We start from the raw sequence: 26,751 nt of genomic DNA, 5'->3' as shown, positions 1-26,751 counted from the left end.
ATAGATAGGGAGAACACATTAGTGGTTGCCAGGGTAGAGATAGGAGTGAATTTGGTTGTAAAAGGGTACCCAAGGAAGTTCCTTTGTGGTGATGAAATGTCTGTATCTTGATTGCAGTGGTGGTTATACCATTCTATAAATGGATTGTGTATACACAAACATGTAGACAGGAATGGATGTACAAACTGAATAATGTCTATAGTCAGCTGTATTAGAGCAGTATCAGTCTCTTAGTTTTGAAATTATACTAGTTACATAAGATGTCACTAGGGGGAACCTGGGTGAAGGGTTCATGGTACTCTATGTACTATTTTTTCAACTTCCTGTGAATCTATAATTACTTGAAAGTAAGAAGGCAACTTTTTCTTTATGTGTTTTTCCTTATTTTCATGTGACCAACCTGAAAATGTAATCTGTATGTGTCTAACATATTTCCATGCTATGCTACGGCTCTAAAGAGTTCAACATGAAGTAGACTTTCGCATAGTAGTTAAGATGCTGTTTAGAGCCGGCGCCGCGGCTCACTAGGCTAATCCTCCGCCTAGCGGCGCCGGCACACCGGGTTCTAGTCCCGGTCGGGGCGCCGGATTCTGTCCCGGTTGCCCCTCTTCCAGGCCAGCCCTCTGCTGTGGCCAGGGAGTGCAGTGGAGGATGGCCCAGGTGCTTGGGCCCTGCACCCCATGGGAAACCAGGAAAAGCACCTGGCTCCTGGCTCCTGCCATCGGATCAGCGCGGTGCGCCGGCCGCAGCGCGCCGGCCGCGGCGGCCATTGGAGGGTGAACCAACGGCAAAGGAAGACCTTTCTCTCTGTCTCTCTCTCTCACTGTCCACTCTGCCTGTCAAAAAAAAAAAAAAAAAAAAGATGCTGTTTAGGATGCCTGCATCCCATATCACAGTCCCTGGGTTCAAGTTCCAACTTTGCTTCCAATTCAGCTTTCTATTAATGTGCACCCTTGGAGGCAGCTGGTGATAGCTCAAGTAGTTGAGTCCCTGCCACCCATGTGGGAGACCTGAATTGAGTTCCTGGCTCCTGACTTAGACCTAGCACAGCCCTATCTATTGTGGGCTTTGGGGAGTGAGCCAGCAGATGGAAGAGCTCTGTCTCTCTGCCTTTCAAGTAAATAAATAAATAATTTTTCAAAAGAGTCCAATGTGTACACTGAAATAAGCTAGGGAATCAATTATTATATACTCTGGTCTTAATGAACTATGGATTTTCCTTCCTCACAGATTTCTGTAGTTGAATAAATGTAGGCATCATGATAGATAAATAAAGTTATACACTTTTCTTTACAGGAGATCTCCCCAGGGTCTTTAATATGCAAATACATATTATAAATCTCTAATATTCTTATATCACAGGAAAGGAAACTGAAGTACAGAGAGATTATGTAACCTGCTTATGAGCATAAGGTTAATAAGTGATGGAATCAGGATTCAAATACAAGCAGTTCGGCTTCAAGGCTTCTCAACGGAAATGAACAGTTTGAGATTCTAGCAAATTGTACCATTTTTGTTATATAAAATTAAAGGCTCAGGCATTGAAGCTTATGATTATTTCTCTGATGATAGAAATGGATTTGTGGAGAGCCATCTCATTCAATGATCTTACAGTAACAGCCTATCTTTGAAAAAGTGGTCAGAATAGAAATACAGATTTCAGCTATAAGATAGAGATTGAAGACATGTTTTAATCTATCAGGGAAATTGAATATGAAGTGACAATTAGATAATAACAAGGAAATACCGTTAAATTTGATGATAGCATTGCTATTACATAAGAAAATGTCACTAATTTTTGGAGAGGCATGCTGATGTATACAGGGGTAAAATGATAATCTCTGAAATTTCATCTGCCTTGTTTCACAGAGGCTACAGAAAAATATAAAGATAGATGAATCAAATATATTAAAACTTTGATAACTTGTATGTGGTCCATTATATTATTCTCTATTCGTTTGAAATTTTTCATTAAAAAATAATAAGCAGTTGAAAATCACTCTTCTCCAAACGTTTACAATGTGTAAGTGTTGGGAGAAAACTAAAGTTATTGCCTCGAAATAGCTTATCATTATAATATCTGAAGTAAAAACTGCTTTAATTTACTGTCATTTATATGTATTGTACCTTCCTTATTTACTACATCATGACTCCAGCTAGAGAATTCTCTTTTGGGAGAGTTTTTAGGGAGTATCAGTCAACACTCAAGAATAAGTAGTGTAACTCTGCTGGGTCAATAATTTTGATCTCCTAAGTGCCTACCAACATTTTTTATACATGATTTTTACTGTCAGAGTGGGTTGGAATTAAATATAAAAGCAGATTTTTAGCTAAGCTTTTTATTGAGAAATGATTATTTCTTTGCTTTAGTGTCTGAAGAACTTACTATCTGCATTGATATAGTGTAGAAATCTTATTTCTTAACAGATACTAAGGTTCTGAAAGGCAAGGAGTGTGGTTAGCCTTATTTTCTTTGTCTATTGTATGTCTATTGTCCCAAGTAAAGGTGAGAAGGGACAAGGAAATCACCATTTCCTGCAGCCTATTATGTATTAATCCTGACCCAGTCACTTAGATGTGCTTTTCTCACATGGCAGAAATGAAGGCTCGGCTTTAAGTAATTTGCCTACAAATCACATGGCTAGAAAAGAGCCTAGCCAGAAACATAATACGCTTACTATTACCATGGATTGTCAGGATTTAACTAAAATGCATGGTGAGCATCATGGACACCAGGTCAAGCTGCTCCTGGCATGCCCACATCCTGTCATCAGGACACCTGGGATTAAGTCCACCTCTGATTCGCATCCAGCTTTCGACTACTGCAGCTGGGAAGCAGCAGATTACGGCTCCTGCCACCCACATGGGACCCAGATGAAGTCCCTGGCTCTGGCTCCTGGCTTCTGCATGGCTTAGCCCTGGCTGCTGAGGTCATTTGGGGAGTGAACCAGCGGACAGATCTCTCTCTCTTTTTTTCTAACACTCTGCCTTTCAATAAATAATAAAGTCTTTTTAAACAATAAATGTATGGTTGCTATAATTATATAATCTTTTATTTTTTAGAATTTATTTATTTGAAAGGCATTGTTAGAGAGAGAGAGAGAGAGAGAGAGAGAATCTTCCATCCACTGGTTCACTCTACAAATGGCTGCAATGGCTGGGGGTGGGCCAGGGCCAGGCTGAAGCTTCTTCTGGGTCTCCCATGTGAATATGCAGGGGCCCAAGGCCTTGGGGCCATTTTCCACTGCTTTCCCAAGTGCATTAGCAGGGAGCTGGATAGGAAGTGGAGCAGCCAGGATGCCTGCATTGCAGGTGGCAGCTTAACAACGCTGGCCCCTGGTTATATAATCTTCAAATGTGTACCCTTTCTGAAAAAATTTCATTTTCTGAAAAACAATCTATAATCATGTGTATTTTACAGTAATTATTAACTATCAAAAAGTGTCCATCCTTTTGAAAGTGAAAAGCATTAATGAATATAAGACACTCTACTTGGTACACTTCACTAGTGGGAGGAATTGGGTCTTTAAGCCAGATACATTTCTGAAGTCTCAAAAGCAAAACCGACCCTCACGGCTTCTGAGTAATTGCACAGGGCGGCAGTGTGTGTGATGGTTTAGACCTCAGGCTTCAGAATCAAGAGCTACACTAGGTTTGTGCTTCTCAGCTCGCTGTGTAGTCTGTGGCGTGCTACAATACTTCCTTCTGGGATCTTTATCTGTAGAATGTGCAAAACCGTAGTCCCAATCTAATATCCTTGTCGATAGGATTAAATGCATGCAAACAGCTTTTGCGCGGTGTCTGGCACTAGATAGATTCAACTTAAATGGCCATTGACTGTGGCCTCAGGAAACCCAGTCCCTAAATTCAGAATTTACAGTCCAAGAAGTTGGGCAGGTGCAAGTGACAGGACCCCAGTTGGAGACGGAAGGACAAGGGGCAGCGTCCAGCAGGGCTGGGAGAAGCGAATTCCAAAGAGAATTTTTCTCCCCCCAGCCGTGGAAAAGGAAAGGAGCGCAGGCCTGGCCAAGAAGGGGCCCCGCAGCGCCCGCAGTCCGCCTCAGCCTCCCCCGGCCCCGGCTGGGGTGGCTGAGCAGTCCACTCACAGCTCCAAGCTCTGTGGCACGGCCTTCCGAGTGTATCTGGAGATCATCCTCCTCCTCCTCCTCCTCAGCCGCGGCCGGGGCGGGCACGCCAGGGTGGGGGCCTCCGGGCCTGGCCCTCCCGCCGGCTCCGGCCCGGCCCCCTCCCGCCACCTACCGGCCCCGTCTCGCCCCGTCGCCTAGACTCCGGACTGCCACCTCCCCAGGATCCCCTCCTCTTCAGTCCGCCGACCTCCCAGCGTCCCCGTGGGGGGCGGAAGTGACGTGACAGCCGGGCACCTACCCAATGCTCCGGCCGACGCGCGGCAGTGACGACACCGAAGGTTCCGGAAACTGAGCGGGCGCTAATTTAAAGCGGTTTTGGCTGGCCTGAGCTCCGGCGGGTAGCCGAGCCTGGACCAGGCTGTGGCGGCTGGTGACAGCTTCTCGACCAGCTCACACAGTAGAAGAAGCGGCCGAGGAAAGGTGCCGCCGCAGAGAAGGTGCAGAAGAGGCCCTAGAACCGTAAGCGGATTTGACTTCATTTTGTCAGGTGGAAGGAGGGAGCGTAGGCTGAGCGAAGAGGTCGGGCCGCTGCTGCTTGGTGGCTTCTGTTCCTGTGCCCCGGGCTTTCTCATTTACAGTGAGGCGTTGGCCCGAGTGACCTCAAGCTTCTTCCAGTCCGGATACACTGCAGTCTGAATGATGAGGGGGTGCTTGGTGTTATGGGGTGGGTGTGCAGAAGTATTTGTCCCTGTAGGTTGAAAGGCAGAATGGTGATTGGGACAGACTGTGGTGAGCGGCGTCGGGATAGAAGGTGCAGGTTCTTTCTCAGGGCGTTAGGAAGCCGAGCCAGGGTGAGGGTTCCGGCGCTGCGGTGGCGTGGTCCTCGCCGCCTGTTTGTAAGGAAAGTTCCTCGTAGTATCCCGGGGTGCAGCCTCTGAGACTCGGAAAGGGGGCACGTTTAGGACAGACAGCTAGGAGCAAGAGTCTTGGGCCAGTTATTTTTGGGGTGAGACACAGGACCGGAATGTTCTGCAGTTTTGGGTTTTTCTGTGCCATACACTGTCCATCGTAAGGGGAACAGGTGGATTCTACAGAGCAAGAGAGATTGCTCTTTATTGCACTTAAATAGCAGAACTGGTGGAGTGACACGTCCATCATGCAGTTAAAAAGCCCCAGAAAGAAACACTGAAGTGGCTCAAGTCATGCTACTCATTAGTGATGAGCTGGGACTTACGGTTGTATGTGAACAGTGAATGCCAGTGCAGTGCTTCTCAAAGTGTTAACCCACACCACTGCTAGCACAAGGGCAAACGTGTAAAATTTTAGTGTTACGGACTGTTAATTTGGGAATGTGATCCTGCGTTTTTGCTCATTACATTATACCAAAGTTTAACATACTTTCATATATAAAGAACATTTTTAAATATAAAATGTCATTGAATAAATGTCATTAAATAAATGTTACTGTAGGTGGTACATGGTCAAGGCAAAAGCTATGATGATGGTTTGTGGATAATTGAATTTTGGAAAACAGCCAACATTTTTCTATGTCTGTGATTTATATTATTGAAACTTTAAACATAGTTTTCAAAAAATGGAGGAAAACATGAAGCTTGCCACCGTGGAAGACACAGTGGAGTACCGCCTGTTCCTGATACCAGATGAACGAAGGGACCCAGAAAAGCATAAAGAGATTCTTGAGAAGTCTATTGAAAGGATCATGACCCAGTTTGCTCCCATGCTGGTCTCCTATATCTGGCAGAATCAACCTTTCAATCTCAGATATAAACCTGGGAAAGGTAAAAAAAAATCACCCATACCTCATTCAGCGTTGTCAAGAAGAGAATTGTATCCTTAATTTTTTAGATTAATGATGCTTTCTCATATATATTTGAACCCTTAAACTTAAAATTTTTTTGTTTTATTCATATTGATGAAAACTTTCTAATAGTTATTACCTTAAGAACTGTCATATACTAAACATTACTACATCCATGCCCATTGTTTTGAAAATTACTTTATTATGCCATAATATATCTACGTACACAGATAAATCAGGTTCAGACATTTGGCTTCCTTAATCAGAGTCCTTTTACTATTACTCAGTCTTCCTGAGTTGTTTTGGTGAGGATCTAGGAACAGCTTTTCCTGACTTGCAAAGAGAAATAGCTATGCTTTCTGACCATGATTTGCCAGGAGGAAGCATTTTGAGTTTCCTTCACTGCTGCCCTGTGTTGTGGTGTTTGAGATCCAATATTTGGCAAAATATAGCGCTGTGTTCTGTGGCTGCTTACAGCTTTATGAGAGTGAGTCGTGGGCGGTGGCCAAGGCTTGACGGCTTGATCACATAGTGATGTATGAGGGCACCTGGTTGAGATCAGGAGCCTGCACTCTTGTCAGACTGACAGTCGGTCTCTCGGTTTCATGCAGATCTGTTATTGCTAAGTGTCTTCCCTACTGTTTATTTTTTGCTACTTTCCTTTATTTGAGAGACTGTTTGTTTATTCGGAAGGCAGAATGTCAGAGGCAGAGGGAAAGACAAAGAAGAGAGAGAGAGAGAGATCTTCCATCTGCTGGTTCATTCCCCAAATGGCTATAACTGCCAGTTTTGGGACATGCTGAAGCCCAGAGCCTGGGATTCCATCAAGTTCTCCTTTGGGCCACCTTCCACTGCCTTCTCAGGTACATTAGCAGAGAGTGGAGTGGCCAGGACTCAACATTTCCAGTGAAACCATCTGGTCCAGGGCATTTCTTTGTTAGGAGGTCTTTGATTATTGATTCCATCTCTTTACTAGTTACAGATTGGGTCAGATTTTTATTTCTTCATGATCCAGATTTGATTGATTGTGTGTTTTTAGAAACGTGTCTGTTTCTCCTAGGTCATCCAGTTTGTCAGCATATAGTTGTTCATCGTATTCTCTTTTAATTCTTGTTGTTTGTGTGGCACAGGTTGTTAATGTCCCTTCTTTCACTTTTGGTTTCAGTTATTTGAGTCTTTGTTTAAAAACAACAAATTACTCTAGTTAATAGTTTATTTTGTTGATGTAGTATATAAAAACCCTCAACTTTGTTTTTCTATTATTTTTCATTTCTGTTTCTTTTATCTTCTGTAATCGTTATTATTTCATTATAATAATCCTGGGTTAAATATAATAACCCTGGATAATCCTGGGTTTTGTTTGTTCTTTTTCTAGTTCTTTGAGGTGTAAAATTAAGTTGTTGATTTGAGATCTTTCACAACTATATATTTCTATTTTAGCACTGCTTCCATCAAATTTTGTAAGTTTTGGTAAATTGTGCTTTTGTTTTCATTTGTCTTAAGATATTTTCGGGAAGGGAGCGGGGTGAGGGGCTTGAGGGAAAGAACCACTGCATTCCTAAAGTTGCATCTATGTAAAAATGCATTCATTAAATTAGAAAAACGGTATTTTCTACTTTCCCTCGTGATTTCTTCTCTGACTCATTTGTTTAAAGTGTGTTTCATTTCTGTGTATTTGTAGATAGCATACTTGTTCTGAAATTTCTGTTCCATGTAACTGTAGCTTCCTGATATTCCCAGAATATTCAGCTGCCTATTATACCTCTGTGCCTTTGCACATACTCTTCTCCCTGGAGAACTCACCTCTGGTCATTCCCCCAGGAGAGCATAGCTCGAATACCACCTCCTTTATGCTCACATTGCCCTTTGTGCATACTTTGTTCTAGAGTTCGTCGTCTTGTTTCGAGATGATTTTCGTTGTCTATCTCTTGTTTGAGACCCAAGCTCCTCAAGGGTAGGCATCTTATGTCTTGTTCAGGATTGCAGCCCAGGTCCCAGTATAATACTTGGAACATAGTCAGTGAACATTTTATTCAATGGAATGATCAAATGTATGTTTATTTATCTAGTTATATAGTTGCTTTCCTCTTGTTTTTAGGAGATGTTCCTGCTCATATCTTCGGTATGACAAAGTTTGGGGATAACATTGAGGATGAATGGTTTATTGTTTATTTAATAAAGCAGATTACAAAGGAATTTCCAGAATTAGTAGCAAGGTATTGTAATTTTTAAAATTATTCTAAAGGAATTATATTATTGAATTTAAGTGACTGCTTTATTTATTTATTTTTTAAAGATTTATTTATTTACTTTGAAAGTCAGAGTTACACAGAGAGAGAAGGAGAGGCAGAGACAGAGAGAGAGAGGTCTTCCATCCGCTGATTCACTTCCCAGTTGGCTACAACAGCCGGAGCTGCGCTGATCCAAAGCCAGGAGCCAGTAGCCTCTTCCAGGTCTCCCACGTGGGTGCAGGGGCCCAAGGATTTGGGCCATCTTCTACTGCTTTCCCAGGCCATAGCAGAGAGCTGGATAGGAAGTGGAGCAACCGGGTCTCAAACTGGTGCCCATATAGGATGCTGGCACTGCAGGCGGTGGCTTCACCTGCTATGCCACAGCACCAGCCCTGTGACTACTTTTTTAAAAGATCTATTTTATTTCTTTGAAAGTTAGAGTTAGAGAGAGAGGGAGAAGGATAGAGGGAGAGGTCTTCCATCTGCTGGTTCACTCCCAAAATGGATGCAATGTCTAGGGCTGGGCCAGGCCAAAGCCAGCAGCCAGGAGCTGCTTCTGGGTCTCCCACATGGATGTAGGGGCCCAAGCACATAGTTCATTTTCTGCTGCCTTTCGAGGCACAGTATTAGGGAGCTGGACTGGAAGTGGAGCAGCTGAGACTTGAGACTTGAACCAGCCTCCATAAGGGATGCTGGGGCTGCAGGTGGGGATATAAGCTGCTGAGACACGACATTCTTATCCTTTTTTTGGTGTGTAATGTGGTGGAAACAGTATAAATGTGGCACAGATTTTAAAAGCGCCTGGGTTTTATCCTCTTGAGACTTCTTTTTTTTATAAGATTTATTTATTTATAAGAAAGGCAGAGTTACAGAGAGGCAGAGGCAGCGAGAGAGAGAGAGAGAATCTTCCATCTGCTGGTTCACTCCTCAAATGGCTGTAACTAGCAGAACTGGCTTGATCCAAAGCCAGGAGCCAAGAGCTTCTTCTGGATCTCCCACGTGGGTGCAGGAGCTCAAGCACTTGGGCCATCTTCTGCTTTCCCTGGCCATAGCAGAGAACCATATTGGTAGTGGAGCAGCCGAGACCCAAACTGGTGCCCATATGGGATGTTGGCACTGCAGGTGGTGGCTTTACCCACTATGCCACAGCGCCAGCCCCGAGACTTATTTTCTTAAGAAAGAATTAAAATGTTATGGGAGAGTTCATTTCACAAGAGATTTCAAATAAAATCTACTTGTTTTAGGTTTTAAATTCTAACTATGAAAGAACAATTACATGTTAACAAAGTTCAAACAGTACATAAGATTATATTGCTCTAGCTTCTGAGAAGTAATCACTATTAAATTTCTTGTGGACCTTTGGAAAAACTATTTATTTATTTAAAGATTTATTTATTTATTTGAAAGGCAGAGAGAGAGAGAGGTCTTCCATCCTTGGGTTCATTCCCAAATGGCCACTATGACTGGAGCTGGGCCAATCTGAAACCAGGATCCAGGAAGTTCTCTTAGGTCTCCACATGGGTGCAGGGGCTCAGGGACTTGGGCCATCTTCTACTGCTTTCGCAGGCCATAGCAGAGAGCTTGATTGGAAGTGGAGGGGCCTATTCTGGAACCAGTATGGTATGTTGGCACTGCAGGCAGCAGCTTTACCTGATATGCCACAGCACCAGCCCTAAAAATACAATTTAAAATCAGCAGCCAGCACTGTGGCACAGTGGGATGAGCGGCCACTTGTGACACTGACCGCCCATATAAGAATGCTGGGTCATAGTCCTTGCTGCCCCTTTCTAATCCAACTTCCTGCTAATGTGCCTGGAAAGGTAGCCCAAGTACTTGAGTCCCTTTCACTCATGTGGGAGACCAGCATGTAGTTCCTGGCTTCTGGCTTTGACCTGGCCCAACCCTGGCTGTTGTGACCTTTTGGGAAATAAACCAGTGGGTGAATGATTGGTCGATCTCTTTCCGCTTTTTAAATAAATTTTAAAAAACTGATTGCATACACATATATGCATATTAGATGGGTTTCTTTAATGTCTTCCTATACTAGATTATGGCTGTATTTTTCGAGAAATCAAACAGAAGTTTAAAGAGAAACAGTGAGGGGCCAGTGCTGTGGCACAGTAGGTTATTCTGCCTGCTAATCTGGCATCCCATATGGGTGCTGGTTCTAGTCCCAGCTGTTCCTCTTCCAATCCAGCTCTCTGCTATGGCCTGGGAAAGCAGTAGAAGATGGCCCAAGTACTTGGGCCCCTGTACCCGCATGGGAGACCATGAAGAAGCTCCTGGCTCCTGGGTTCGGATTGGCCCAGCTCTGGCCTTTGCAGCCATTTGGGGGGTGAACCAGCGGAAAGAAGACCTTTCTCTCTGTCTCTCCCTCTCACTGTCTGTAACTCTGCCTCTCAAATAAATAAATAAAATGTTTAAAAGAGAGAAACAGTGAACAGTATTATAGACAACAGAGTAGGTAACACTACATTCTGATGCAGATTTAGAAAATGACCATCATATACTTGTCTGTAATTACCAAATACTGCCAGCAGAGGGTGCTTCACCCACTTATGTTACTAGTTTTCCTAGTCATCCCCCAAGTTGTTGTTGTTGTGGGTGTTTTTTTTGTTTTTTGTTTTTTTGTTTTTTTTTTTTACAGACAGAGTGGACAGTGAGAGAGAGAAAGAGAGAAAGGTCTTCCTTTTGCCGTTGGTTCACCCTCCAATGGCCGCTGCGGCTGGCGCACTGTGGCCGGCACACCGTGCTGATCTGAAGCCAGGAGCCAGGTGCTTCTCCTGGTCTCCCATGCGGGTGCAGGGCCCAAGCACTTGGGCCATCCTCCACTGCACTCCCGGGCCATAGCAGAGAGCTGGCCTGGAAGAGGGGCAACCAGGACTAGAACCCGGTGTGCCGGCGCCACTAGGCGGAGGATTAGCCTACTGAGCCACGGCGCCTGCCCATCCCCCAAGTTTTGATCGTTTTCCTACCCACCTGACCTCTTCCCCAGCAGAACCAAAGAGAAGGGGGAAAAACTCTTTAAAAGTTTTTATGATTAGATTAAAAATTTTTTTGTTTTATTTTGACATGCAGAGTGGACAGTGAGAGAGAGAGAGACAGAGAGAAAGGTCTTCCTTTGCCGTTGGTTCACCCTCCAATGGCCGCCATGGCTGGCGCGCTGCGGCTGGCGCACCACGCTGATCCGATGGCAGGAGCCAGGTACTTCTCCTGGTCTCCCATGGGGTGCAGGGCCCAAGCACTTGGGCCATCCTCCACTGCACCCCCTGGCCACAGCAGAGAGCTGGCCTGGAAGAGGGGCAACCGGGACAGAATCCGGTGTCCCAACTGGGACTAGAACCTGGTGTGCTGGCGCTGCAAGGCGGAGGATTAGCCTAGTGAGCCGCGGCGCCGGCAGATTAAAATTAAAAAAAAAAAAAAAATTTATTTTAGGGGCCGGTGCTGTGGCGTAGTGGGTAAAGCCATTGCTTGCAACACTAGCATTCCACATGGGTGCCAGTTAAGAGTCCTGGCTTCTCCACTTCTGATCCAGCTCCCTGTTAATACACCTGGGAAAGCAGCGAAAGATGGTCCAAGTCCTTGGGCCCCTGCACCCACATGGAAGACCCGAGAAACTCCTGGCTTTGGGCTTTGGTCTAGTCCAGCTCTGGCTGTTGGGGCCATTTGGGGAGTGAAACAAGAGATGAAAGATTCTTTCTCTGTGTCTCTCCCCTCACTCCTGTAACTCTGCCTTTCAAATCAATAAATATAAATCTTTAAAAAAGTTATTTTAGAGGCAGAGAGAAAAAGAATGAGATCTCTCCCATCCATTGGTTCACTCACCAGATGGGCCAAAGACAGGGGCTGGGAACCAGGGATGCAATCCAGGTCTCCCATGTGGGTTGCAGTGACCCAGTTACATTAGCTGTCACTACTACCTCCCAATTTCTATATTGGTGGAAAGCTGGAATCAAGAGCCAGAGCTTGGCCAGCGCCGCAGCTCACTAGGCTAATCCTCTGCCTGCGGCGCCGGCATACCGGGTTCTAGTCCCAGTCGGGGCACTGGATTCTGTCCCAGTTGCCCCTCTTCCAGGCCAGCTCTCTGCTGTGGCCCGGGAGGGCAGTGGAGGATGGCCCAAGTACTTGGGCCCTGCACCCTATGGGAGACCAGGAGAAGCACCTGGCTCCTGCCATCGGATCAGCACGGTGCGCCGGCTGCAGCGCGCTGGCCCCAGCAGCCATTGGAGGGTGAACCAACGGCAAAAGGAAGACCTTTCTCTCTGTCTCTCTCTCTCACTGTCCACTCTGCCTGTTAAAAAAAAAAAAAAAAAAAAAAAAAGAGCCAGAGCTAGGAATCAAACCCAAGCACTCTGATGTGGGGCACACCCATCTGAACTGCTAGGCTGACTGTCTACTCCTTACTGTTGAAATTTAAACATACATAAAAGTGGAAAGAATCAACCCACATGTATCTATCACTCATCTTCAACAGTGATCAACTCATGATCATTATTTTTTTGTCTATATTGTTCTCTCCACTAACAGATTACAAGGTTATTTTAGGGGCTGGCTTAGTGGTATAGCGGGTTAAGCTGCGGAGTACAATACTAGCATCCCATATAAATGCTGGTTTGAATCCCGGCTGCTCCACTTCTACTCCAGCTCCCTGCTAATGTGCCTGGGAGAGCAGTAGAAGCTGGCCCAAGAGCTCGATCCCCTGCACCCACGTGAGAGACCTGGAAGAAGCTACTGGCTCCTGGCTTTCACTGGCCCAGCTCCAGACATTGTGGCCATTTGGCGAGTGAAACAGATGATCTTTTTCTCTCTGCCTCCCCGTCTTTCTCTGTAATTCTGCCTTTCAGATAAATAAATAAATCTTTAAAAAAATAAAATAAGATTAAAGCAAATCTCCACTGCTTTGCCATTTGATCCTTAAAATACTGGATGTAAATCTTTAAGAAGTAAAAACTCAGGGCAGCACTATGGCATAGTGGGTAAAGCTGACACCTGCGGTGCTGGCATTTCATATGGGCACCTAAAGAAGCTCCTGGCTCGCACCCAGTTCCAGCTGTTGCATCCATTTGGAGAGTGAACCTCTTTCTCTTTCTCTCTCTAACTCTCTCTGTAACTCTTCCTCTCAAATAAATAAATAAATCCTTAAAAAAACAAAAGGGAAAGAAAGAAAAACTCTTCGGGCTGGTGCTGTGGCTTAACAAGTTAAAGACCTCTGCTGAAGTGCTGGTGTTCCATATGGGCACTGGTTCAAGCCCCAGCTACTCCACTCCCAATCCAGCTCTCTGCTATGGCCTGGGAAAGCAGTAGAGGATGGCCCAATTCCTTGGGCCCCTGCACCCACATGGAGACCTGGAAGAAGCTCCTGGCTCCTGGCTTCGGATTGGCATAGCTCTGGCCGTGTGGCCATCTGGGGAGTGATCCAGTGGATGGAGGACCTCTCTCTCTGTCTCTACCTCTCTGTGTAACTCTCTGTCTTTCAAATAAATAAATCTTAAAAAAAAAAAAAAAGCATCCACCCTAATTTCGAATCCTTGTTCATTTAAAAAAAGAGAAATATATGTACATTGTGGGATGGCTAAATTGAGCTAACTGACATATACATTACTTATCAAGTTTTTTTTGGTTGTAAGAACTTTTTTTGTTTTAAAGATTTATTTATTTATTTGAAAGAGTTACACAAAGAGAGGAGAGGCAGATAGAGAGAGGTCTTCCATCCAATGGTTCACTCCCCAGTTGGCCACGACGGCCATAACTGTGCCAATCCGAAGCCAGGAGCCAGGAGCTTCCTCCAGGTCTTCCACTCAGGTGCAGGGGCCCAAGGACTTGGGCCATCTTGTACTGCTTTCCTAGGCCATAGCAGAGAGTTGCATTGGAAGTGGAGCAGCCAGGACTTGAACCTGCAGGCGGTGGCTTCACCTGCTACTTCCACAGTGCTAGCCCTTGTAAGAACTATTAAAACATAATGGAGATGAGGGTCGGTGCTGTGACCTAGCAGGTGAGGCTACCGCCTGCAGGTTCAAGTCCTGGCTGCTCCACTTCTGATCCAGCTCTCTGCAATGGCCTGGAAAAGCAGTGGAAGATGGCCCAATTCCTTGGGCCCCTGCACCCGAATGGGGCCAATTGGAGAGTGAACCATCGGATGGAAGACCTCTCTCTCTCTCTCTCTCTCTCTCTCTCTGTCTCTGTGTTTCCTTCTCTCTCAGTATAACTCTTTCAAATAAATAAATAAATCTTTAAGCAAAAAAAACCATAGGTATTTTCAAGAATACAATACATTGTTATTAACTGTATTAATCCTGTTGTACAGTAAAGCACTCATTTAAACACTGGTACCATGCCTAAAATAATTAGCAATAATATCTTTTTGAAAATTATTTATTTATTTGAAAGAAAAATAGAGATCTGCTGACTCACTCTCCAAATACCTACAACAGCCAGAGCTGGATCAGGCCAAAGCCAGGAGCCAGGAACTCAATCCAAGTTTCCCACCTGAATAACAGGGACTTGACTACTTCAACCATCACCTGCTGCCTCCCAGAAAGTACAATAGCAGGAAGCTGGAATCACGAGTAGAATCATACTGAAACCCAGTTGTTCCAGTATGAGATGTGGTTGTCCTAAGCCATGTCTTAATGCCTGTACTTAGCACCTAACCCCAGCAATAATATCTAAGTAATGATATTTAAAGGGGCAAATGAGATTTTTAAATAAGCAATAACTAAAACAGTTTATATTTTTACAGCAATAATGGTAGGGGGGATACCTCTTATATGCAGATGTTTGTTTATAAAATGATGGTTCATATTTTAACAAGTCCATAGAGCTCTTTAAATTCTAAGCATTGACTGTTTTCTCAGTTTTTTAGAAAAAAATAAAAAAGACAGGATACTTCCTCTATGTCCCTGCCAGATTAATAGTTCTCAGTTACAGTTCTAATCATTTTACTACCCTGCTCTAAAACCTTTAACTTTTTTCTCTTTGCTTTGTTGGTGTAAAAAATAAAATAAAATAAAAAAAAAACTTTTTTTTGCCTAAAAGCCATGCACATTCTCATTAGTTTTGCCAAGGATTTTTAAAGCTGTTCACACGGTGATATCACTGTGCTTTTTTTGTCTTGTTCTTCACTAAAGTTTTTGTTCTCCCAGTATCTACCTTAAGTGACTAATAAAGCCCTCCAGGGTTTTGCTTACGCTGTTGCCTCTAGCCTCCAAGAACAGTTCTCCTTTCTCTTTATCTCTCTACACATTAATAGTGGAAAAAAAAGACAGGGCAGGCTTCAGTCTTTGGCTTAGTGGTTAAGACACCAGTTGGGAAACGTTTGTCTTATATCAGAGTGCCTGGGTTTAAGTCCTGATTATGCTTCTGATTTCAGCATCCTGCTCCTGCAGATCCAGGCAGGCAGCAGTGATAGTTCAAGTAGTTGGATTCCTGCCACTTAAGTGGGACACCTGGATTAAGTAACCAGCTTCTGGCTTCAACCTGCCCCAGCCCTGCTGTTAGGAGTATTTGGGAAGTGAACCAGTGAATGAGAACTCTGTCTTTGTGACTCAAATAAAAAAGAAAAGTTTTAAGTGTAAAATGACAGGATGGTATGTAAAATATACTATCTTTTGTGTAAAAAGAAGGGAGAATAAGAATATACTGGGCGTGGGCATTTGAGGAGCAAACCAGCTGGTGAGAGGACTGTCTGTGTCTTTGTTTCTCTCACTGTCTCTGTGTTTCAAATAAACGAAAACTTATTTAATTAAGAAAAAAGAGTATGCATTTCTGCTAGTTAGATTAAACATAAGCAAACTGTAGAAGCATGTAAAAGAACCAGCAGTGAGGGGGATAGGAATTTAGCCACTAGGTTCAGAAGTAACATGAAGACTTTTTCATTCTTTAACTTTTTACATATTTTAAAATATTTTTGATCATGTGCATGTATTACCTGTACAAAAGAAGTGATAACATATGGAGCAAAAGAATTTATCTTTCAAGGCCCAAATAACACCTCTTACATACGGATTTTCCTAATCTTTCCTGTTTTTTTTTCTTCTTTTGAAATCCTATAAAATTATTTTGTGTGTTTTCACATTTTCATCTGGTATTGTTTATGATTATTTATCAACTTTTTTCTCATTTTACCATCTTTCTCTAATCTCTCCTTATAATCTTTTTAAAAATGTGTTTATTTATTTATTTGTTTAAGAGGCAGAGACAGAAAAAGCTCCCATCTGCTGGTTCATTCCTGTATGGTCCCAATAGCTAGTACTGGGCCAAGCCAAAGCCAGTGCTAGAAACTCAATTCCGGTCTCCCATGTGGGTTGCAGGACCCTAATTACTTGAGCTATCACCATTGCCTCCCCAGGTCTGCATTAGAAGGAAGTTGTAGTCAGATGCTGGAGCCAGGCACTGAAATGTGAGACATGGACATCTTTTCCTCTAGACTGTCCATCCTTTCCTTAATATCTTATAGTTTCTTTCAGTGCTTAATGATGGTGTTCCAAATATTGTACTTTCTTAGAGCAGTCAGCACATAGTGCATTCTCAAATATTTACAAAGAAGAAGGAGAAATATATTAGCATGAAACTGTTCTGTTTGCTAACAAATGTGTTGTTTTTGAATGCCGAATTGCAACTTCTTTTGCATTAGGATTGAAGACAATGATGGTGAATTCTTGTTAATAGAAGCTGCTGACTTTCTCCCTAAATGGTTAGATCCTGATAATAGTGCCAACAGGGTAAGTTTATCTGTTTAGAAAAATTACAAGCATAAAAATATTTTGCATTATTTTCATATGTACCTAGAATTTGCCATTGCCCACTATGAAAATTAAAATGTACCATTTTCCAGGTGTTTTTCCACCATGGGGAGTTGTGCATTATTCCTGCACCAAGGAAACCTGGAGCAGAATCCTGGTTACCCACTTCACCCCCAACAATCCCACAGGCATTGGATATAATCTCAACACATCTGGAAAAAGTTGTGGCTTCAGAATCTATACGAGCTGCTGTAAACAGGCGCATCAGAGGGTAAGAAAGACACCACTTCCGTTGCTCGTTAAGGAGCCTTTTGTTTTAGTGCAGCTCAAGTTTTTCACCTAGATTAATGGAATTAATGCTAATTCCTATATTGTCTGCATCCCTCTTTATGAAATTGACTAACAAACTTACAGACTGTTTTTTCTGAAGATTTATTCATTTATTTGAAAGGCAGAGTTAGAGAGAGAGGAAGAGAAATGGAGAGAAGATCTGTCCACTGATTCACTTCCCAAATGGCTGCAACAGCCAGAGCAGAGCCAATCTGAAGTCAGGAGCCAGGAGATTCTTCCGGATGCAGGGACTCAACTGCTTGGGCCATCCTGTGCTGCTTTCTTAGGCACATTAGCAGGGAGCCGGATCGGAAGTGGAGCAGCTGGTCTTGAACTGGCACCCATATGGGATGCCAGCGCCGCAAGCTGCAGCTTTATCTACTATGCCACAGTACTGACTGCAAACTTGCAGATTTTGAAGCTTAAACAAGTAGAAGTCAGGGCCGACACTGTGACATAGCCGGTAAAGCCACCGCCTACAGTGCTGGCATCACGTATGGGGGCACCATTTTGAGTCCTGGCTGCTCCACTTCTGATCCAGCTCTCTGCTATGGCCTGGGAAAACAGTAGAAAGTGGCCCAATCCTTGAGTCCCTGCTCCCATGTGGGAGACCTGGAAGAAGCTCCTGGCTCCTGGCTTTGGATCGGCATGGCTCCAGCTGTTGTGGCCAACTGGGAAGTGAACCAGTGAATGGAAGACCTCTCTCTCTCTCTCTCTCTCTCTCTCTCTCTCTGCCTCTCCTTCTCTCTCCGTGTAACTCTGACTTTTAAATAAATAATCTTTTAAAAATATTTTAAAACTCTAACTTTGTTTACTGTACTGCTTTTTTAGAGGAATAGACTGACTTTATCCTTATTCCAACGTGTTTTTGTAATAATTTTTTGGGTTTTTTTGAGATGATGTCATAATCCCTTTCCATTTCTTCCATATTTTCTTCTCTCCTCTCTCTCTCTCTCTCTTTTTTTTTTTTTTTTTTTTTTTTTTTTAAGATTTGCTTATTTATTTGGGAGGCAGAGTTACAGATGGAGAGAAGCAGAGACAGAGAGAGAGGTATTCCATGTGCTGATTCAATGCCAAATAGCCACAACTGCTAGAACTAGGCCCATCCAAAGGCGGGAGCCAGGAGCTTCTTCCAGGTCTCCCTCATGGGTTCAGGGGCCCAAGCAGTTGGGGCATCTCCTACTGCTTTCCCAGGCCATTAACAGAGAGCTGGATTGGAAGAGGAGCAGCCAGGGCACGAACCAGCGCCCATATGGAATGCCAGCATCTTAGGCAGAGGCTTAGCCTACTATATCACAGTGCCAGCCTCTCCCCCCAACATTTTCTTTTTCCTTCTTTTCTTTCCTGCAGTCCTAAGTATATAGTCTTATTTTTAACTTTTCTTGTCATTCTCTAGATCTCAATTTTGATAAAGCAAGACAAGATATTAATAGTATAAGAATTCTAGATATTTACATCTCATAAAGCAAACTTAACTATGTTAACTGTCACAGGTACCCAGGAAAAATTGAAGCCTCCCTTCATAGAGCACACTGCTTCCTTCCAGCTGGCATTGCAGCAGTACTGAAGCAGTGCCCCAGACTGGTGGCTGCAGCGGTCCAGGCGTTCTACCTGCGGGACCCCATTGATCTGCGAGCCTGTCGTGTTTTTAAGACATTTTTGCCTGAAACACGAATAATGACATCGGTAAGATATCCTTCTTGGTCGTTTAGTTTCTCTCTCTGCAAAAATAGTTAGATATATCATTTTAATTCTCTAGAAATAAAGTTGGAAATACTCATTTTCCTCATAGCAAGTTAATGTGTTTATTTTTCTTTTTCTCCACACAGTAGAGGAAAGTTTTCAAGAGACCAAACTCCCCATTTTATATCTCAGTATTTCCTGTTTTGACCATTTTATCCCTATTCCTATAATTATTTCTTTCTTAACAATAAGTTCATCTTCCCCACTAATCTATATAATGTAACTAATAATAAGTATTCTACCAGTGATAACTAAAATGTCAGCTGTAAGATAAATTTTATGTGAGTTATGTCCCCAAAAAGTTGTTATTGAAAACAATTAGGTATTGAATAGGTTAGATCTTCTTTGTATTTTATATAAAATGATGCTCATAAATGGACTTACTACTATATTTAGGTATGGCATAATATTCAGATTTTCATGTATTTTGTGTTCCAATCTCAGGTCACTTTCACTAAATGTCTGTATGCACAGTTGGTACAACAGAGGTTTGTGCCTGACCGGCGGAGTGGATACGGGCTGCCTCCTCCATCTCATCCCCAGTACCGAGCCCATGAATTGGGCATGAAGTTGGTAATGTCAAACTGAAAATATTATTTCCAAGCTCAACGTGAAAGGGTTTGTAATAGAATAATGGCACAGCATAGAAACTATAAAATTTACCCTATTTTTATAGTGAAATGTGGTGTTTTAAAATAAATAGTAGACTGGCGCCGCAGCTCAATAGGCTAATCCTCCACCTAGCGGCGCCAGCACACCAAGTTCTAGTCACAGTCAGGGTGCCGGATTCTGTCCCGGTTGCCCCTCTTCCAGACCAGCTCTCTGCTGTGGCCCGGGAAGGCAGTGGAGGATGGCCCAAGTGCTTGGGCCCTGCACCCGCATGGGAGACCAGGAGAAGCACCTGGCTTCTGCCTTCGGATCAGCGCGGTGCACCAGTCGCAGCGCGCCAGCTGTGGCGGCCATTGGAGGGTGAACCAACGGTAAAAGGAAGACCTTTCTCTCTGTCTCTGTCTCTCACTATTCACTCTGCCTGTCCAAAAAAAAAATAATAATAAATAAACAAACAAACAAACAAACAAACAGTAATAGTGGACTAATGGGTAGATGGTGATAGGATAGCTGTGAAGCCATCTGCAAAATTAAAATTGATTCCCCACACTATACTAAAATAAATTCTAATGGTATCAAATATATAAGTGTAGAAATTAAACCATAAAATTTGAAATAAAACACAAGAGAATTTATTATAATCTGAATAGGAAAGTCCTATGTAGACCTGAAACTGGAAGCTGTTAAAAAAAAGACTGATAAATTTGATTAAGTAAAAATTAAGTATGAAAAAGAAAAACCCCATAAGATAGCAACCTTTGTAATTTACATGAAAATAAATGACATCTCTAATATATAAAGTGTTCCTATAACTCAATATGAAGAAAATAATCCCAGTTAATTAAAGATGTTCATGGACAGTCATTTTGGCTTAACAGTTAAGTTGCTAAGAAGCCCACATCCTGTATCAGAGTATCTGAGTGTGAGTGGAGCCTCTGGCTTCTGACTGCAGCCTCTGGCAAGCAGCAGTGCTGGCTCAGGTAATTGAGTTCCTGTTACCACATGGGAGACCTGAATTGAGTCGGCCTTGGCCCTGCTCTGGCTGTTAGGAAAGCATTTGGTTAGTGAATCAGCAGGTGGGAGCTCTCTATCCATCTCTGTTCCTGTCTCCCTCTCTCAAAAACGAAGTTTTAAAAGGGAAATTTTCAGAAACTATGAACAAGTAGTCCAGAGAAAAAGTAATAAAAATGACTTTTAATTTGACACATAAAAATTTTGAGCCTTGCTCATAATAAAAGCAATGCAATGCAGAGTTACAAGATAGGGGCAAGGCATTTGGTGTAGCAGTTAAAATGCCACTTGGGATGCCTGAGTTCCATATTGGAGTGCTTGAATTCGAGTCCCAGCTCTGCTTCTCATCCCAGTTTCCTGCTAAATATGCACTGGGAGGCAGCAGGTGATGGCTCAAGTACTTGGGTCACTGCCACATACTTGGGATATCTATACCGAGTTCCTGGTTCCTGGCCTCAGCTTTGCCCAGCCCCAGCTGTTGCAGGTATTTGGGGTGTGAGCCAGTAGATAGGTGGTCATTCTGTTTGTCTTTTCACTGTCTGTCTCTTTGTCTTTCAAATAAATGAAATAATAAATAAAAATAAAGCTACAAAATAATATTTTCACCATTAATTGGCAAGTTATCAAAATATTTGATAATATATACTGGCTTATTGAGAATATATATATAGAAAAAGATAAGTTCAAACATTTTTTTAAAAGGTTTATTTATTTGAAAGGCATAGTTACAGAGAGGCAGAGAGAGAGAGAGAGACAGAGAAAGTCTTCCATTTGCTGGTTCACTCCCCAGATGGCTGCAATGGCTGGAGCTGAGCCAGTCTGAAGCCAGGAGCCAGGAGCTTCCTCTGGGTCTCCCACATGGGTGCAAGAGCCCAAGGACTTGGGCCATCTTCTACTGCTTTCCCAGGCCATAGCAGAGAGCTGGATTGGAAGAGGAGCAGCTGGGACTAGAAATGGAGCCCATATGGGATGCCAGCGCCGCAGGCAGCAGCTTTACCCACTACACCACAGCACCGGCCCCTCAGACATTGTGAAGGGAATATCAGTTAATTCAGTTTCTTACGAGAACATTTGCAATATCTATCAGTGTTTAGAATGTACAAACTCTTCTCAGCATTTTCACTTCTAGAAATTTATCCTGCCTGTTTTCTTTGTGTGCACAAAAACATATGACAGTACCTCAAAAAGTTCATGGAAAATGGAATTAAAATGTGTTTGTTATAAAAAATTATGAAATACATTGTTTTCATAATATGCATTTTCCCTGAAGTATATAAGCATATTAATGACAGCATTATTTGTAATAGTAAGACTAGAAATCATTTAAATGACTGTTAGTGGAGCATATTTAAATCAGTTATGGTCTGTACACAAAGTGAGATGAATAAATTTTTCGCATTTGAAATGATTACCCAAGTACATGGCCGAGTGTAAAAAAGTAAAGTAGCAAAGTGCAGAATAGTATGTATGCTGCTATTCACAGGTACTTGCTTGAGTGCATAGATTATTTCTCAAAGAATATGTAAGAAGTGCAGCCAGTGCCGCGGCTCAATAGGCTAATCCTCTGCCTAGCGGCGCCGGCATACCAGGTTCTAGTCCCGGTTGGGGCGCCGGATTCTGTCCCGGTTGCCCCTCTTCCAGGCCAGCTCTCTGCTGTGGCCAGGGAGTGCAGTGGAGGATGGCCCAAGTGCTTGGGCTCTGCACCCCATGGGAGACCAGGATAAGTACTTGGCTCCTGCCTTTGGATCTGCGTGGTGCGCCAGCTGCGGCGGCCATTGGAGGGTGAACCAACGGCAAAGGAAGACCTTTTTCTCTGTCTCTCTCTCACTGTCCACTCTGCCTGTCAAAAAAAAATATATATATATATATGTAAGAAGTGGGTACCAAATTCCTCTAGAATAGTCAGGGAAGGTCCCTGTTAGAATTATCTTACCATGTGTATCTACTATATTTTTTTAGTCAGAGGTCTGTTAAAATGAAGTGATTCCCTCTCTATAACGTCTGAGAGCATGCTCTGTACTTTATGTTAGAGAAGAAATCTTGGTAAGCTGTTTTATAATCACACAAGAAATAAATTTATATTTCTAGTTTTATTTATTTCAAAGCCAGAGATAGAGAAGTCTCCCATTCAGCTGGTTCATTCCTCAAAATCAAGAACATGGTAGCCAGGGCTGGGCAGGGGCAAAGCCAGAAGCTGAGAACTTAATCTAGGTGTCCCATATGGGTTGCAGGGAGTCAGCTTCACCTGTTGCCACCCAGCCCTCTGCATTAGCAGGAAGCTGGCACTGGGAGCAGAGTGGGAACTCAAACTTAAGCACTTCAATATGGGATGCCAACTTCCTGAGTGATAGCCACTGTGCCAAATGCCACCCCAATTTCTAGTTTTCTAGTTAGAGGAAGAATCTCTTTGAAGAGAACAGGGACCTTTTTTTTTTTTGTCATTTTTATTCCTTTTTGATTTTTAGTATTCAATAGATATTGGGAACTTGGAAATAAGTTCAAGTTTTTCATAAAATTCTAAGTGTTGTAAATGTCCACATGCACATATTGTCTAGTTAGTGAGTGTTGCTAAATGGAAAGAAAGTAGGAAGGTGATACTTAAAAAAAAAAAGCAGTATTTCGTAATCAAAATTCTGTCTTATTTAGGCTCATGGATTTGAGATCTTATGCTCCAAATGTAGCCCACATTTTTCTGACTCCAAGAAATCCCTCAAGACTACCTCACCACTCTGGGCCAGTTTCCTCAAGAGTCTGAAAAAGAATGATTACTTTAAGGTAAGATTTGCCGTGTATATTTTGAAGTGTATAATCCAGGGAAATTCAAACCAGTAATTTAAAGTCCCTTGGTTCACATTAAATGTGTAGCATAATTGTAGAAGCCAGAGTTAGGGAGACTTTTCTTTTCTTTTTTTTTTTTTTTTTAAGATTTATTTATCTATTTGAAAGAATGACACAGATAGAGGAGGAGAAGCAGACAGAGAGAGGTCTTCCATCCACTGGTTCACTCCCCAATTGGCTGCAACGGCCAGAGCTGCATCAATCCAAAGCCAGGAGCTTCTTCCGGGTCTCTCACGTGAATGTAGGACCCCAAGGACTTGGGCCATCTTCTACTGCTTTCCCATGCTATAGTAGAGAGCTGGACTAGAAGTGGAGCAGCTGGGACTCGGAACTGATGTCCATAAGGGATGCTGGCACTGCAGGCAGCAGATTTACCTGCTTTGCCACAGTGCTGTCCCCAAGGGAGAGTTTAGTGTTGTTCAGGGTCTTCAAAGGTGGTAATGAAGGCTGTCTGTGAACTTTTTTTTTTTTTTTAAGTTATACAAGTTTCATGTATTTCCTATGTACAGATTTAGGAACATAGTATATGTTTACATACTGTATATATGTATGTATGTATGTATATATATATGTATGTATGTATTTCCTATATATGGATTTAGGATCACCCCACCCTCCCGCCTGCCCATGCTTCAACCCTTCTTTCTCCCTCTTCCATTATCACTCTTAATTTTTATTTTTACAAAGATCTACTTTGAATTTACTTAACATTCATGTAGTTAACTTTACACTAAGTAAAGAGTTCAACAAGTAGTGTGAAGAAAAAACATTGTTCCTCAACAGAAGAGACAAAGGCTGTAAACAATCATCCAATCTCAAAGTGTCCAGTTTACTCCAGTACATTACATTACTGTTTTTTTTTTTTTTTTTTGGACAGGCAGAGTTAGAGACAGAGACAAAGGTCTTCCTTTTCTGTTGGTTCACCCCCCCAAGTGGTTGCTATAGCTGGTGCGCTGTGCCTATCTGAAGCCAGGAGCCAGGTGCCTCCTGGTCTCTCATGCGGGTGCAGGGCCCAAGCACTTGGGCTATCCTCCACTGCCCTCCTGGGCCACAGCAGAGAGCTGGATTGGAAGAGGAGCAACCAGGACAGAACCAGCACCCCAACCAGGACTAGAACCCAGAGTACCAGCGCCGTAGGCAGAGGATTAGCCAAGTGAGCCGCGGCGCCAGCCCATTATGTTACTTTTTTAAGTACTTTTTTAGTTACCCCAGATCAGGGAAAACATGTGATATCTGCCTCTTTGGGGACTGGCTTATTTCACTAAGTATAATTGTTTCCTTTTTTTTTTTAACTTGATTTTTTCTCTAATCATCTCTTAATTTTTAAACATTTTATTTATTTATTTGAGAGGTAGAGTCACAGTAAAGGGAGAGACAGAGAAGAGTCTTCCACCTGCTGGTTCAGTCCCCAGATGGCCGCACGGCTGGAGCTGAGCTGATCTGAAACGAGCCAGGAACTTCTTCCAGGTCTTCCATGCTGGTGCAGGGTCTAAAGCACTTGGGCCATCTTCTACTGCTTTCCCAGGCTGTAGCAAAGAGCTGAATCAGAAGAACAGCAGCCAGGATTTGAACTGGTATCCATATGGGATTCCAGTGCCACAGGCAGAGGGTTTAGCCCACTACACCGCAGCACCTATCCTAGTATAATGGTTTCTGATTGCATCCATTTTGTTGCAAACTACAGGATTTATTTATTTATTTGTTTGTTTATTTTTATAGCTGAGTAGTACTCCACAGTCTGTCTGTCTATAGTCTGTCTGTCTGTCTGTCTATACCATATTTTCTTTATCCATCTGGGTTAATTCCATATCTTAGCTATTTTGAGTTGAGCTGCAATGGACATGGAGGTACAGATAACTCTTTCATATGCGATTTCTTTTGGTTTGGGTGAATTCCCCAGACTAGGATGGCTGGATCAGATGATAGGTTTATATTCAGATTTCCAAGGTATCTCCATACTGTCTTCCAAAGCAGCTGCACCAGTTTACTTTTCCACGAACAGTGGATTAGGATACCTTTTCCCTCACATCCAAGCCAGCATTTGTTGTTTATTGATTTCTATATGAGAGCCATTCTAACTTGGGTGAGATGCAACCTCATGGTTTTTTGTTTGTTTGTTTGTTTGTTTTTGACAGGCAGAGTGGACAGTGAGAGAGAGAGAGAAAGGTCTTCCTTTGCCGTTGGTTCACCCTCCAATGGCTGCTGCGGCTGGCGCACTGCGCTGATCCGAAGGCAGGAGCCAGGTACTTCTCCTGGTCTCCCATGGGGTGCAGGGCCCAAGTACTTGGGCCATCCTACACTGCACTCCCTGGCCACAGCAGAGAGCTGGCCTGGAAGAGGGGCAACCAGGACAGAATCCGGCACCCTGACCGGGACTAGAACCCGGTGTGCTGGCGCTGCAAGGCAGAGGATTAGCCTAGTGAGCCGCGGCGCTGACCCCTCATGGTGGTTTTGATTTACATTTCCCTGATGGCTAGTGATCTTGAGAATTTTTTCAAGTGTCTGTTGGCCGTGTGAATTTCCTCTATGGAAAAATGTGTTCAAATCCTTTGCCCATTTTATAACTGGATTGTTTGTTTTGCTGTTGAATTTCTTGAGCTCTTTATAGATTTTGGATATTAACCCTTTATCATTGAGTAGTTTGTCTCTTCACTTTGCTGAGTGTTTCTTTTGCAGTGCAGAAGCTTCTCAGCTTGATGTAATCCCATTTGTCAATTTTGGCTTTGATTGTGCTTCTGGGGTCTTTTCTGAGAAGTCTTTGCCTATACCAATGTCTTGCAGAGTTTCCCCAGTATTCTCTATTAATTTGATGGTATCAAGTCATAGATTTAGTTCTTTGATCCATTTTGAGTAGATTTTTGTGTAGGGTGTAAGGAAGGGGGTTAAGTTTTATACTTGTGCACACACACATCCAGTTTTCCCAGCACCATTTGTTGAAGAGACTGTCCTTGCTCCAGGGATTGATTATAGCTCCTTTATCAAAGATTGGTTGGTTGGTTGTAGATGCATGGTTGATTTCTGGAGTTTGTATTCTGTTCCATTGGTCTACATGTCTATTTTTTGTTCCAGTACCAGGCTGTTTTGATGATAACCACCCTGTAGTATGTCTTGAAATCTGGTATTGTGAAGCCAGATTGCTTTAGCTATTCAGGGTCTCTTATGTTTCCACATGAATTTTAGCATCATTTTTTCTAGATCTGAGAAGAATGTTCTTGATATTTTGATTGGTATCACATTGAATCTGTAAATTGCTTTCAGTAGTATGGACATTTTGATGATATTGATTCTTCCAATCCAAGAACATGGAAGGTTTTTCCATTTTTTAATGTCTTCTATTTCTC

General features: G+C 42.9%; 2 protein-coding genes across 19 annotated transcripts in view; one reads left to right on the top strand and one right to left on the bottom strand.

The window, feature by feature from the left end:
* FAM149B1 (family with sequence similarity 149 member B1) overlaps positions 1-4,379 on the bottom strand; it is a 50,954-nt gene extending 46,575 nt beyond the window's left edge. For 7 of the 16 annotated variants that reach the window (XM_070057837.1, XM_070057830.1, XM_070057839.1 and 4 more), the window contains exon 1: positions 4,261-4,379. Coding sequence is in view for 6 of the 16 variants with exons in the window: in XM_070057828.1 (XP_069913929.1) it covers positions 4,107-4,153 (47 nt within the window). In the remaining 10 variants the exon portion in view is untranslated. Of the gene's footprint in view, positions 1-4,106 lie in introns of all 16 variants that reach the window. The other 9 variants (XM_002718422.5, XM_008269963.4, XM_008269967.4 and 6 more) reach the window with 4 other exon arrangements.
* ECD (ecdysoneless cell cycle regulator) overlaps positions 4,374-26,751 on the top strand; it is a 45,577-nt gene continuing 23,199 nt past the window's right edge. For 2 of the 3 annotated variants that reach the window (XM_070057826.1, XM_002718423.5), the window contains exons 1-8: positions 4,374-4,607; positions 5,673-5,887; positions 8,006-8,123; positions 16,771-16,858; positions 16,972-17,150; positions 18,703-18,895; positions 19,397-19,525; positions 23,219-23,347. In XM_070057826.1, the coding sequence (XP_069913927.1) occupies positions 5,683-5,887; positions 8,006-8,123; positions 16,771-16,858; positions 16,972-17,150; positions 18,703-18,895; positions 19,397-19,525; positions 23,219-23,347 (1,041 nt within the window). In that variant the 5' untranslated portion in view covers positions 4,374-4,607; positions 5,673-5,682. The remainder of the gene's footprint in view (positions 4,608-5,672; positions 5,888-8,005; positions 8,124-16,770; positions 16,859-16,971; positions 17,151-18,702; positions 18,896-19,396; positions 19,526-23,218; positions 23,348-26,751) is intronic. The other variant, XM_070057827.1, reaches the window with a different exon arrangement.

This window comes from Oryctolagus cuniculus, chromosome 15, assembly GCF_964237555.1.
Source record: "Oryctolagus cuniculus chromosome 15, mOryCun1.1, whole genome shotgun sequence".
NCBI lineage: Eukaryota > Metazoa > Chordata > Mammalia > Lagomorpha > Leporidae > Oryctolagus > Oryctolagus cuniculus.
The sequence above is the reverse complement of the archived record's forward strand: the minus strand, read 5'-3'. Positions and strand labels throughout refer to the sequence as shown.